Below are 14,339 nucleotides of genomic sequence, written 5' to 3'. Positions count from 1 at the left end.
TCTGACTCCTGAGGACAAATAGGCCCTTATCTAAAATCCAGAAAGGGATCCATTTGTAATCTGCACCTGCTTTACATCCCAACACTTGAATGAAAGCTTGTCTAGTGTTTATGAGAGCAGCCTTCATTCCAACAGAGATGAAACATAAATATTCAGAAATAAATTTGTAAAAAAATGATGAGGCATTTTAGCCTTTTGATACATCTGACTAAAAAGAAAAACAGTTTCAACTGTATTCCCACATTAGCAAATAACTAACACGCATACTTTGTTGTGAAACAAAAGGACCACAGTAGTGAGACTGAAAGCTACAAACTGCTCTCAAGTGGCAGAGAACCAAGTCACCTACTGACTTGGCAAGGCCTTTGTTTGTTTGTTTGTTTCTTAAGAGCAAACAAACAGGACATACAATTAACAGCACAGCAATGGCATTGGGCTGCCTCCCTTCAGATACTGCTATGATGACCCTTCAACCCTTTGTGATTCATCTTTAGGGTTTAGTTTTGTAAGGGTACAAAATGCAAGTTTCCATTTCCTGGTACAGTAATTTAAAAGAGGAGGAGCTGGGAAAAAGAATCCTTAAACCAATCTTTAAGATGAGTTAAGGATCAACACCAGTGATGTTAGTCATAAACATATGATAGTTACACAAACCTAAAAAAAAAAAAAGTGTTGTTTTTTCATAAAAAAGAAAACAACTAATGATATTTGCCCTTTAGATCTTATTTTGTAGGTGGTTGTTCTTACGCTGTGGGCAGAGCTGACTTGAAAGCAATGGAGGACTTAAACCCTTAGACTACTCCAGACGTTCTGATTTCATTTTTAGACTCTCCGAGTACTTTGATTCTACCTTTTATTTCTTTTTTTTCTTTCTGAAATGTAGTCATTGGGCAAAGCTAGACCAAGATTCTCCACAAAAACCTAGTGACCCATCCTCCCAAGTCCTTGCAACTACCAGCAGGTCTTTCTGCGTGCGAAGATAAAACAAGAATTAAAAAAAAGCCATTATACTAGTGTCTTGATATCTCTTAAATCCCCAAGGTTATCAAATGAATGCATAGCAAGTAAACTAAAAATTTTTATTTTCCCAAATTCCCTCAATCTGCAATTATCCTGCAATTCACTTTTATCATTTGTGCATACAAAATGTTTACAAAATGATCAAGTACGATCACAATGTTCCATTAAAAACTGCCTAGTAACAATTTGGCTATGAGACTGAAAAAAAAAAAAAAAATCATAAAAAATGCCAACAGAACCAGAAGAGCAATTGCCCAAGGAGTTTTAATTCAAACCAGAAACTTCAGTGACTCATATTTTCAATTACTTTCCGAGGTTAGAAGGCAGTGGGCTAACAGAACATTTTTAATAAATGGAAAAACATCTTTGCTTCATGGCCTCTATAAAACGAGTGGGGTAGTTTTAAGTTGAGATTTCAAATTTGCAGAGTACAAATCACAAAAATGGCACTGAAAGTCAAACCATTTGGCAAAGAACAGGCTTGAAAACAGACATATCTTTGCACCTCTCAAAAGCTGGTTATTTTAGATTCACAGAGACAGCCTTTGGCAAAACAGTCTGGGTGAACACACACCCTATCTCTAGACATATCTGATACTTTGCACTGTTTGTTTTTCCCTCTTGCATGTCAATTATAGCCAAAAGTCTTTCACCCCAGTTAACCCTAGTTTCTTTCTTGTCCACAAAAAAAGAAGCCAAGCTGACTTTTGTTCTAACATGAAGCTTCATTTCTGCAGATGATCTGCTTTTCCCTTGAAAACAAGCGGCTTCACAGCTTCCGTTAAATGTAACCAGGATAAAAACTAGGAGCAAGGGCAAAAATCTTGAGAGGTATCTACAACAATGGAACACAGCTGAAGTTAGCAAGAAGATGGTTCAAATCCTACCAGAATAACAGAGAGAAGTAACAGAGCTCTTGGCTCAAAGGGCAAAGATGGCTTAGGAAAATAATTTTAGAGAAAAGGTGCCAAGTCCTTCCATTAGGGAGCAAATACTGAGTCATGTTTGGTCCTCAGAGGTACACACAGCTTTCAGGAATTTCAACACAAGCGTAAACTGCTATCAGAAGATTTAAGAGAGAAACTTGGTATCCTTCTGAGATTTGACCATGGTAAATTAAAGTTTTGAGGATTTTATGCTATAGGTACCTTAGCCAAAGGCCTTCATAAGGAAAAGTTCAGGCTACAAATACTAATGAGGAAAAGATGAAGACATCTTTCAGCCGGCTAAACAATCAGTGCAGAAGAGTCAGGATCCTTCCTTCTCTATCCTTCACGCATTTCTGATGTATTAGAACAGAGTGTAAGGCAACATCAGTCTCCTTGTGCTCCCATCTAACTAAAGATGGGATTTTTTCTTTTTAAAAAAAACCAAGAAAATCTTTCTCCACCACAAAATATTTTAAACATCTCATAAAATGACATAGCATTCCTCTTTTCATTTAGGGAGGAAAAGCTGTCTGCTGCAGTTAGCAGGAAATTCCATTGACAATAAAATAAATAAATCAATCAATGGTCTCAAAAGCCTATGATTCAATTATATGGGTTACAAAGAGCTTGGATTTGACAGTCGAATGTGTTCTTCTCTAAGATTTATCTGTGAACTTTCAATTAGAGAAATGAAGTGGAATAAACTACTCAGTGAAAATGAAGATATTTGGAAGGAAAAATTAATTAATTCGGTATGGCATGACACAAAGACTGTCTGGTGCCCATAAAAACAACAGAAGCTACACAGCTCAGAAGTAAAAATGAGGGAGGAAAGCTGCTTTATTGATTATGGGCCTGGCAAAAGCTGCAAACTCTCTGTGCTGAGAGTCAGCAAATGCAGAAATAGAACTGTTTAAAACTGGCAGGCAGTAGGACTTATATCCTCAAGTAGAATGTATCAGAACAGCCTGAGAAACCTAAAAAACCTTTTCTGTGCATTTTGGAATACAGGCATTTTTGCATGGGATCATTTGTGCTTCAAAAGCTCAGTGACAAAGGGACAGATTTAAAAACAAGAAAAAAAGAAAAAAAGAAAAAAGATTATATGATAAGAATATTAACAGTCTAGGACAACAAGCCTTGAAGATTTAAAAATGCATGTTAAAGATTTTCTGCAGTCAGAACATAGCTTCGCAAGGTCAGATTATACATTTGCTATTTAAAAAATCACCTGGTAAATCAGGATATTTCTTTACTGCAATAAAAGAATTTAAATATTAAATGATACTGGGGAGCTACATCAGAGTGACAGGTACTTACATTACAATTGGAAGACCCGTCAAATGTTGAATAAGAACCATCAGGCCATTCTGTAGCATCTACAGTGCTTGATTGCCTGTGCTGGGCTTCATATTCCTTCAGCTGAAATTTGAAAAGACAAGAGAACATTTCACAGTGAGAAGAACTATCAATCTTCATTAAAATGGCAAGAGCTAATGTCCTTTCAGGTTTTTTTTTCCTGTATCATTGTAGAACTGGGAATTCACATTGCATGTCTCACTTGTTCAAAATAAATTAATTTGCTTTAGAATCCCAAGTTTTAATTATAAGATTTTTTTTTTTCTTAAAATGAAGTGATCTGTAAATACTAAATTTTGATGAACTGTCATTAGTAAAATATAAATTACACACCCCCATCTCAGAGGCACAGTTTACGGCAGACAGACTAAATCACAACAGCCTGCCAATTTCCCTCATAAAGAAAATGATCCTCAGTAAAGAGCAGGAATCATATTTCAGAATTTTAAAACAGAAGACTATCTTTCCTGTTTTCCAACAAAAGGCTTAAGACATAAAACCAATCCTACTGGAGTCAAATTGTTGAATTATCAAGAATGGATGACATTAAAAAAAAAAAAATAAAAAAGTTGCTGCTAGTAGCTCACACCGCTAGAGGGAAATTTTTACCAGTACATATATGAACCATACAGATTAGGTATAACCCTCCCCCCATAAAATTTTTTTAACAGCAGAGAACTAAAAGAATTCCAGTATTACCACCCGGTAATTTTTAAAATTTTGAATTGTTTTTTATTAGGTTTCCCAGCAAAGCAGTATTTTCTTCAGACAATAACATGACTTTATATTCTAGGATAATCTATTTCAAGATATATTATGTCAGTACAGAAATTTATCTGAGTGCCAATTCATGATCTAAATTATGTTTTCTGCACATTTAATGGAATATCCTGTGTTCCATCACAGTATTTTGCACAAGGGTAGAAATCAAGTGGTGTGGAAACTCTAACACTGACTTTTTGGCTCCTGAGCAAAAAAACTCAGCCCTATTGCTGCAAAAATATATTACCTTACAGTTATTTTTTTTTTTGTGATTTATTAATATTTAGATTTTTTAAAGAAATACTTGTGACAGCCACTGTACTTATCAAAAAATACACCTGTGTTGATTTTAATGTCAAATGCCAAAACCTGCTGATTATGTTTTTCTGAAGGCTATTAAAACAAAACATCACCTTTTTAGCTAAAAAACAAGCAGAAGAAATTTTAGCTTAAATGTTAGTATTTTTTTAAGTTTTAATTGCTGAAAATGGAAGCCCTCAATCAAAGTGCCCTCCAGCCATTAGCAGCAGGAAAATAGTAAGAAATATATGTGTTCTGAAACAAATAAGGCAAGATCAGCAAAACTTGAAGCATTCCTTTTAGTACTCATAAACAAGCCTATAAACATATATGACAAATAAAGGCTAGTACAGGTGAGACTCCTCTCCCTTTACTTTAAACAGCTGCAGTGAAAATGTCTACACTTGAGCTTTTCTCTGATTAGCACCCTTTATTGCGAATGGAGAGAAGCAAATGCTTTCAGGACTTGATTAATTTACCACGCACTGGACCTCTATTTTCGGCTGAGCTAAGTCTCACTTTTCCCCATAAACAAAGGGACTGCAATCTAATTTATGCTACCTAGTGTGATGGGACAAATAGGCAGGCTTTCTCCTCCTCCTATATTTTCTGAGCAAATGAAAACTCCAAATTGGCATATCCTGCATCCTAAAAAGTGTTTCTCAAGGAAACTGAAGTATTTACATATCATACCCTAGCAAGTGCTTCCTCAATGGTGATCATCTTCTCCTTGACCATCATCATCAGCTGGATCCGTTCCTCATCACTCATTGTGATCTCACTGGCCACATACCCTACATCCTCTCCTGCAGAAAAAAGCACAGATAGCAAACACGTGTAAAGGGTCATGCACAGATGGGGTACATTGAAATTGGCTTTTATCCAGTGCTCTGATACCTGGTCGACACATAGATCTGTCTGACCAGAAACAGACCCTCCCCAGAGCAGGCTCATAGTATGATTTCAAAGGACTGAATGATTTGGAAGTAACTGAGCAAGAAAAGGAAGTAAATTGGGGTTAGGAAACTAAGTCTACTTTGACACTGAAAGCAAGAGAGCATGACAAGGAGAAATAAAAAGTGACTGTCATCACACTGTTATTGACCCGGAAAGACAAGAATCAAAAGAGAAAGTGCTAATGCTAGAAAAGTCCTGCATTCAGCCCTGAAGAATACTGTAGACAGCTGCAGAGCGGATGGGAAGTCCCTCCAGGAACAGTGTGCTATGCCCTTGCAGCTCTCTGCTGTGGACTAGCCACAGCCCCTGATCTCTCCAGGCTAAGTGGCCACTGAGCTGGCACATGATGCTGTATGTATTGGGGCTCTCAACTGTAGTACCTCTTCTTTTGGTATGTGCTTGGCATGTCAGGACAGACAATTAGAACTTGCCTTGAGAGCCAGCAAGGACCCATGTTTAAGTGCGAGTGTAAATGTGCCCCTTTTTGACCTCCTAAGTGAGCTCCTGTCACCTTTCACAACCTCTCTGAACACAGACACAGTGACGTGGAGAAGCATCTGTTTGTAACGCAGGGATCTAACAGGTACATATGGGAAAACAGAAATTTTCTGTGTGAAGAGAAATACTTTTCTGAGGGCTGTAGCACCTCTCCGATGAGGACAGGCTGAGAGAGTTGGGGCTGTTCAGCCTGAAAAAGAGAAGGCTCCGGGGAGATCTTATAGCGGCCTTCCAATACCTGAAGGGGCTACAAGAAAGCTGGGGAAGGACTTTTCATAAGGGCAACTAATGAAAAGACAAGGGGAAATGAGTTTAAACTAAAAGAGGGGAGGTTTAGATCAGATATTAGGAAAAAGTTCTTCACTGTGAGGGTGGTCAGACACTGGAACAGGTTGCCCAGAGAAGCTGTGGATGCCCCCTCCCTGGAAGTGTTCAAGGCCAGGCTGGGTGAGGCTTTGAGCAACCTGGTCTAGTGGAAGGGGTCTCTGATGATGGCAGGGGGATTGGACCTAGATGATCTTTAAGGTCCCTTCCAACCCAAACCATTCTATGATTCTATCATTCTATGATACTTTAAGCAACGCACAGCTGTGTCTTTTGGAGAACTAGAGAAAGACACCTGAAAGATTAAGTGGAATCAATCCTACATTTATACTAGTCACCAGATGCACTTTTACTACTCCTTTTTGTAGTGTCTTCTCCTACAATGAGAGGTTGGATTCAAGCCTAAAGCGAACAGGTCAAAGTAACCAAATGCCAAAGAAAGGAGAAATATCTTTCTAATTAAAATAGCATTTCTCTCAACAAGACAGGATTCAAAAAAAAAAAAAAAAAACAAACCCCAAAAAACCATCATGTTAATTTACAGATATTACTTATAAATATATATATTAACTGCATCACTTTGTGCATGTGCCATCACTGACAGACAGGACCAAAGGCATCCCAGCCTCCTGCAGATGCAGGCTCACAGAATACAGCTCGTCTTTCTCAGCCCTGTCAGAATGAACCAAACCTGTCACACTTCCAGATTCAGAGACCCCCAAATGCCACATGCAAATGAATTTTACTCCTTTACTCCTATTTTATATGGATAAGTTGTACGTCTTTAAAAAAGATGTACCTTTTGAAGTCTGTCTCATTAGTCCTTTCTGGTTCTTTCGGAAATTCTGCCAAAAAAACTTATTTTTCTTTTTCCAGTCTGCTTTCCCTAAAAAGAAAGTGGGGAGGGAGGGTGAGGGGAAAGGGAAAAAGAATTTCAGAAAGAAAGATCAGTTAGCAAATGCTAGAGAAGCTTTCAAGCATTGTTTTATTTTCTAAGTTAAAAACAAGAATAAAAAACCCTCAAATTTTCTCTTTTTCTTGACTATTCTATACTAGAACTATGCTGATGTAGCTACTTCAGAGAAATGCACATTCTTTTATAATTGCCAATGTTATAGAGGTCTGAGATAAGCCAGTAACTTCAATATTTTGAATTATAAACAGAAAATATTTTACATTCATTTTGATATCTGTTGAGTCGTTAATGTCAAGTCTGGAAGTGTTTTTGAAGTATTTTGTTGGTTTATTCTCTTTAACTGAACCAAAATTATGCAGCCTAAGCCACAACTCAGATAAGTAATTTTCTAATATGTGCGTGCATATCTATACAGAAAAGAAATACTTTACATATATATAAATGCACACACACATGCACAAACATACACGCACATTCTGCTACTTGGCATGAGAAATTTTATGAGCCCATCAGCTACATCTGACTTGTGCTCTCTGTATGCCTGGACTGTACAAGGCTGGGTCTCCACATCCATTAATATCAGATCTGCACATGGCTTAATGACCCAGATGTAAATCATTTGTTCTAATAAAAGGAATAGGATCTGGCTCAAGGTAGGGCATATAACTCTGTTCTGTTGAATTAACCAGGGCACATGCTGCAAAGTCTATGCCATCTGCAAGAGAACATACTGTGCCCTATCTGTCAGAAATGCTACTGATAAAGAGCTACTTCATCTCTCTGCTTCTGAATAATGCAAAGGAACACAGTTTATACTGTGCCACTGAGTTTCAACATGTGACTATAGTATTTTGGATCTTGCCCTAGAAGACTTAGAGCTGGGTTTACTGACTCTCTGAAACACAGCTTAAGTTTAAACTGTGTGGAAATATCCCTAGAACAAAATTTTAAAAGAAACAAACAAAAAACCTCCCAGGCTTTTTTTCCCCTCTCTAACAAGAAAAATAAAATTTGCCCAGTATTGTATCAGCTCAACTAGTAAGTTAGGAAAGCAATATGAGCTAATTTCAGTAAGGTTTGTTTTTTGTTTTTTTTTGTTTGTTTGTTTGTTTAAAAAAAGACAATGGAATACAAACACATATTTAAGAAGCAAAATATTTTAGAAACAAAGGAAGAGACTCTGGTGTGACATTAACAAAAATAACAAAAGCCCCAGTTATTCACTGGTAGTGGCAATTTTCAGAATACAAACGGACAGGCTAGCAGTGATCTAACATGCAGACATTTGAAATTCAATATAACAAGTCAAAAGATGCATATTTATCACATGACAATACTGCTTGGGCAGTCTTAGTGATCATGGAGACACCCAGCATCTAACTTAAAGCTGCTGAGACTCGCCTTCCCCCCACACACAAATGCTGCTGACTTCTGCCAGCATTGTGTTTACTCAGCTCTTCACATTCCAGCACAAGCAAAACTCAAAACGTGTTTAAGAATTCCATAGGAGTATCAAATAAAAAGAAATATACTGACCTACAGAACCTTCTTCCGAACTTGATTTATGAATGGAGAGCCTAGAACAAAAAAGAGAAATTGACTTCTTGATGCAGGCTTCTCACATTTAATGGGAGCTGTCTGATTACAGTAAATTATAGTTGCCAAACAATATATCATGAGCTGCTTTCTCTTCCCTTTTCTTCCCAACACAGCAAGTTGGGAAACAAAAACTGAACCCACTGGTCTGACCACGGTAACTGAGTTCCCCTCTTAAACATGCCTTTTGTGACCAGCATAGAAAAATATATACTGACAGAAACCTATGGTTAAGGCAAAGGAGTTTAGAGATCCCTCAGAAAAACACTTTTTCACATACTTTCCCCCTTCCCATTTGTAAAACAGCAATTTGGCTACCTTAGAAACTGTATCACAAGGATGCTGTATTTGTTTAGCTGTTTAACAGTTTTCAGCCTATTTGGTTTTTATCGGAAAATGCTTTATAAATATGCATTAAACTTTCAGGAGCCACTGTGTGGAAGAGAGGAGCAGAGATTTTTTTTTCTTCACACAAGGTGAAGGAAGCTTGTCCAGACCCTACGAAGCACAACCATGGAGACTACAGCTTCTTTCTCCTGATTCCCTTCTGTGTGCTTTCCCACCAGTGTATAGGCCTTTCCTCAAAAGCTAGCTGGAGAGACTTATTTTAACAGAACATGGACTTCACAAACAACCCACTAAACAGTAAGTAAATCTTTTGTTCTCGGTCTTTATGTTCATTGAACTAGTTTTCCATAATGGATTCCAACTCAGTGCCAACAGTTCATTGTGGGATCTCTGATGAGACATCAGCCCCCTTCACTGCCTTTTCTTCTGTCCGTATAAATGGAGCTAATAGAAATTACCAAATCTTGTGCAATTCTTTGAAGCCTTCCTATGGGAATCACTATTTAACCAAGCTGCGCGAAGCCAGCGAAATGACTTCTGCCAGCTTCAATGGCTTTGCTGGAGGCTCCAAGTGCAAAGCATTACTGCAGTGCCGTTGCCGAGAGCTCGGCCCCACGACATGACAATACCCTATTGTGCGGTGGCTGTACTGCAGCCACGCAGAACAGAAACACGCGCACCCCAGCAAACCAAGAAGACCTTGAGCCAAATCGCTATTTGTATGAGGCCATATAATAACACACACATGCCACACGCTAGTTGCTGTCCGCAGTGTTTGCACAGGCTCCTTGCATTTTCTGAGAGCCCCAGAAGAGGGCAATGAAGAGTTTTTGATCAATTCAGTAAACCACTCGAAGGAAAATTTTAGTTCAAGTCAGTTCAGTTTAGAAGACATATGCAATTACTGGCCAACATTTTGCAAGCATGAAAAACATGCTCATCAATTTGAAAAAACATCAATAAAGGGGAAATGAGACAGTATGAAGTTTCATTTGGTAATTCATCTAGACAAGGAGATTTTGGCACAGCAAAGCTCTGAAAGTAACCTCCTTCAACCTCAGACTGATTAGAAATTTAATCCAGCACAAACTGCAAACCAATTGAAGCAGACAAATTGCAGATTTGTAGTGCACCAGGCAGAGGGAGACTTTTAGTGTTTTCTTGCTGATAAAGTTTACCTTGAAGGGGAAAAGCTATGATATGCCACCAAATGCTTAGATTTTTAGGAAGCCTGAATAACAAATGCAGGAGAAAAATAAGAATCCATACTTTCCGTATAAAACTTCTAGAAAAGCCAGTGTCCAAATTTAAAGACTTTTAACAGGGCTAGGATTTCATCCAGGCACTTAAAAGTCAAGTTGTCAGCAAGTATTTTTCTAAATAAAAGTAAATCAGATAAAAAGTAGGTGGACTTGTCTATGGAGACAACGAAATAAAAAGAAAGCCAAGTTCTGTTGGCATTGACAGAATTAATCCACTACATGTTTTCCACTGCAGCACAGACCTCACCCATCAAGCAGTTTTTTCTATTTATCTTAAATGAATTTAGTATCCATGAAATGCACAAAACCATCATCCTTAGAAAATGAAATCTGTTAACAACCAGAACTTTGCCTCACTAGTGAAATTAGCCTTGAAGTGGAGAGACAGTCTCTTGTGCTCTTCAGCCTCCAAATCCATTTTAATCCTTTTCTTCTCTTGCACAGTTGCCAACAAAGATGCAAGTAGCAGGTGTAGCAGCAATGTTTGTGATGTGGACATCTGTTCACTGAGAATTAGCCTGAGGCCACCAACTCATCGCACACTGGCCTCCAAAAAAGGGGAAGAGCAGTAGGAGCAAACTTCTGACGTACTTCAGCTAGAGGGGGTGAGAAGAGTAGGATCCACAGCAAACATCACCTTCTCATTTATAACTGATTTAAGAACTATGTTTTAAACTATGTTGAGTTTCATCACAGGATACAAATTCCAATTATAATTTCATGCATTCCCTAAAGAGGAAATCTTTCATGCCTGGGCTGACCTTGAAAATGCCAACAGCTGCTCTGAAGAGAAAGATGGAAACACCAACAAAAACTACCTCGTACAGCCTGATAAAGGCACTTGCTTTTTAGTTTCATCAGACAACTCTGATGCTTAAAAATCCTCAGTGAAATCCATCAAGCGTTTTACTTCCCAGATAGCTGGTGAAAAATTCCAGCGTACCTCAGAGTCGCTGCATGTTTGATTTGCCAATTACACTCCCTTATTCTGTTAAATCTGCAGCTCCTCTGTGAACGTGCACTGAAAGTGATTTGTGTTCTTCCATTCATAGACTGATAACTTGTACTGAAAGTTAATGATGCAGTGACACTTGGCAGAAGTTTCAGCACCGTGTATCTGAAAGGGAGCCAAATGCCATTACTCCACCATGGAGGCCTTCATTTTTGTTGTGCTCTGATGTACAACTTCATTAGCAAGCTTTCACATGAAATGTACTCTGCCACAGCATATAGCAGAAGAAATGTATGGGTATACGTTCAGACAAGAGGGAAGAAAAAAAGATTTATGGCCAGAGGGAAGGAGTACTTTCTTATCAACCTATAATCTCTGGAAGTGAGCTGCAGAGGGGTCAAAACTTTAATCCATTAATCTCACAAATTCAAAACCATCTGTAGGCCAATACTTCAGGCTTCCTGGAGCCAAACTACTGAAACAAGGGAAAATAAAAAATAATAATAAAAAAGCAGCACAATAGATAATCTAAAAATGGAGCTACTTTTGGGAGTAGCTAAATATTACTGCCTCAGAGAGATGATGGGTTTCAGCAGAGTTTAGTAAATTACATCAGACCACTCAGTGATCAGTGACACAAAATTTAGTAGAAACAGCTGGAGTGGAGAACCTGGACCAGGAACTAGCCAATTAGAAAGATTGGCTTAACAGAACTGAGCTTACATTCAATGCTAAAATGTGCAAAACAGGACTGACACAAAAGTTTTGCCTGTTCAGTCTGTCAAAATCGAAAGCTGCAAGAAGATTCATTTACTGCCTATTAACAAATCAGGCACAGGAACAAGCAAACGTAAGCTGGAAAGAAATTAGAAAAGAGGAGTTAACATTTCTTAACTATTTGGACAAATGTCCAAGAGTGGGTAGAGAAAGGGAGGGCAGCTTTAAAAACTAACTAACTGCTTTTAAGAAGGTGCTTGAAAGATAGAGACCAGATCGGACGTCTTTGACAGCAAAGACCTGGACTCAAGGACTGCCTCTGGAGGGCACTTCTGGTTCTCCTTTTGCAGCCTGTGGGTTTTGTATGAACAATGGCAAAATCAGGCATCCAAAATGGTTTTTGAATCTGTATTTCCATAAAAGTGCTACAGTGGGGATGATCTTGCTATACTTAAGCAATCTCTTCCTTTTATAAATTAGCCCTTCAGTGCTGGAGGTGGGCTCCAAAACTTCAAGCACAAGGAAGAACCAATGCACACATTTGCATCACAAGTCAACTGAGACTATATGTGATTATTAAGATGGGTTTTAAGTAGGCTGCATTGAGCTACTAGGCTACAGTTTTCCCTGTTAACCCTGGACTGATTCTGATCTCAGAGAGAAAAATGCCAGGGCTTATCTTGCATACAGAACCGTTGATTTACAAGAGTCACAGTCATACGTGCCCCGAGATGTGAATGTGCTGGTACACCGCAGGACTGGGAAAGGAAACAAATGACACCATGTGCTGCTTTCATGAATGCGCCTGTTGATTTTTTGAAAGCTCATCATTCTCAAAACAGAACAAACATGAGAATGACAGGATTTCTGATGGGTTTTTGTTTCAACACTAAGTATTTTAAATGCAGATGTGCTTTAACACATGGCTGCATCTCGTTTATGGCCCATAAAATCCACAGGTGCACAGCAGCATCTGATAATGAAACCACTACTGTTATGATCTTCAATAAACTGATAGTGGCCCTCTTATTCCCTCCCAAAGACTATTTATAGCCCATTGAGGAAAATGCTTTGAAGAGGATTTTCAAGCTACAAATATTACGCACATTCATAGCGGTAAATAAACTGATGCAAAAGCCCGCGTTGGCTCTGCTGCAAAGCCATTTGGTTATCTGTGTGCATTAGAAATGGCAAAGTCACATAATTAGCATGAAAAACTGACAGACTTGTAACTGCTCCTGACTGAATACAAGATAATTTATCTAACTGGAGCTGGCACAGGGAAGAAAATAGGCCTTTAGTATTTTTATCAAATTTGCATGAACCTGAAGAGAAAGCAGGCCTGCAAGGTTCTGACCTTGCTGGCACCAGTGTGAGAAAGGGGTGGAAAGCAAAGACATTTCATTCAATTATCTTCTCATTAGGTTTCCATAGCAATGGCTCTTTAAGCAGGTCAAAACTTTCTCAGTGGAAACAAACACTGAGCTGCTTGTGGGCTCTGCGTGTGTATGTGTATTTTCTACCATCACCAGCATGGAGGCCACCACGTTGGTCCCGTGACTGGCAGCGGGCAGATGGGCCTACATCACGTATTTAAATAGCTGACCGGTGGGCCCTAGCCAGGAGGCAGATACTTGCCAGCTAAAAACTTTTTGACAGCGAAGAGCAGGGCCCAACGTACGACATGCAGTGCACCCCTGTTCTGCCTGCAGTGCTCACTACGCGTCGCGTCGACTAGCTGCGACAAGTCAGGCTTTCGCGTGAAAGGCGCCCTTCATGCTTCCTTGTACAAAATTAACAGGCTTGAAATCTTCTTCCAGCTGCTCAAAGGCACACTGGTTTCCCTCCTCACATGTCCCGGGTGTCGTTTGGCTGGCCTCTCACTCCCATTGTGCGGGTTATTGTGGGAGTTTCCTGCCCTACTTCTCTCAAGGAGGCTGTTTAAAGGCAGCACAAATAATTTGGCTTTGACTAAATCAGGCCTCAAACAAGTGAAAACAGGGCTGTACACATTCACTTATTCTTTCGATTCCTGCAAGCATGGGGTATAAAAAACCCCACGTATCTTAAATGCAGACATCTCAAGTACAGCAAGCTCTTACTTTTTCTTCCAATATTCCTTTCTATTTTCAAACGACACAAAAGGAACAACTTATTCTGTTAGTAATTAAGTGCAGCCTCTAGCATCCTCAGTTTGTGGGATTTGCTTTTGCTGTGATCTTCTCAGTTTCTGCCCTCTCTGCCTTACGTCCTCTGTCAGACCCACGCTCCTGTTTCCTTGCACATCAGCTCACAAATACCTGCCAAAGGTAATTTGGCCACCTGGAAAAGTCACCAGAATCAAACATGATAGAATATAAGCCCAGCCATCCATGACCTGGAGGGATGACTTAATAACC

At 39.0% G+C, this 14,339-nt stretch overlaps 1 protein-coding gene across 3 annotated transcripts in view; it reads right to left on the bottom strand.

Annotated features, from left to right (window-relative positions):
- SASH1 (SAM and SH3 domain containing 1) overlaps positions 1 to 14,339 on the bottom strand; it is a 60,366-nt gene that overhangs the window by 40,472 nt on the left and 5,555 nt on the right. For 2 of the 3 annotated variants that reach the window (XM_029084692.1, XM_029084693.1), the window contains exons 3-6: positions 8,602 to 8,642; positions 6,949 to 7,035; positions 5,064 to 5,176; positions 3,270 to 3,371 (exon numbers count right to left, since the gene is read on the bottom strand). In XM_029084692.1, the coding sequence (XP_028940525.1) occupies positions 3,270 to 3,371; positions 5,064 to 5,176; positions 6,949 to 6,967 (234 nt within the window). In that variant the 5' untranslated portion in view covers positions 6,968 to 7,035; positions 8,602 to 8,642. The remainder of the gene's footprint in view (positions 1 to 3,269; positions 3,372 to 5,063; positions 5,177 to 6,948; positions 7,036 to 8,601; positions 8,643 to 14,339) is intronic. The other variant, XM_029084694.1, reaches the window with a different exon arrangement.

Source organism: Antrostomus carolinensis, unplaced genomic scaffold (genome assembly GCF_000700745.2).
Source record: "Antrostomus carolinensis isolate BGI_N321 unplaced genomic scaffold, ASM70074v2 scaffold15264, whole genome shotgun sequence".
NCBI lineage: Eukaryota > Metazoa > Chordata > Aves > Caprimulgiformes > Caprimulgidae > Antrostomus > Antrostomus carolinensis.
The sequence above is the reverse complement of the archived record's forward strand: the minus strand, read 5'-3'. Positions and strand labels throughout refer to the sequence as shown.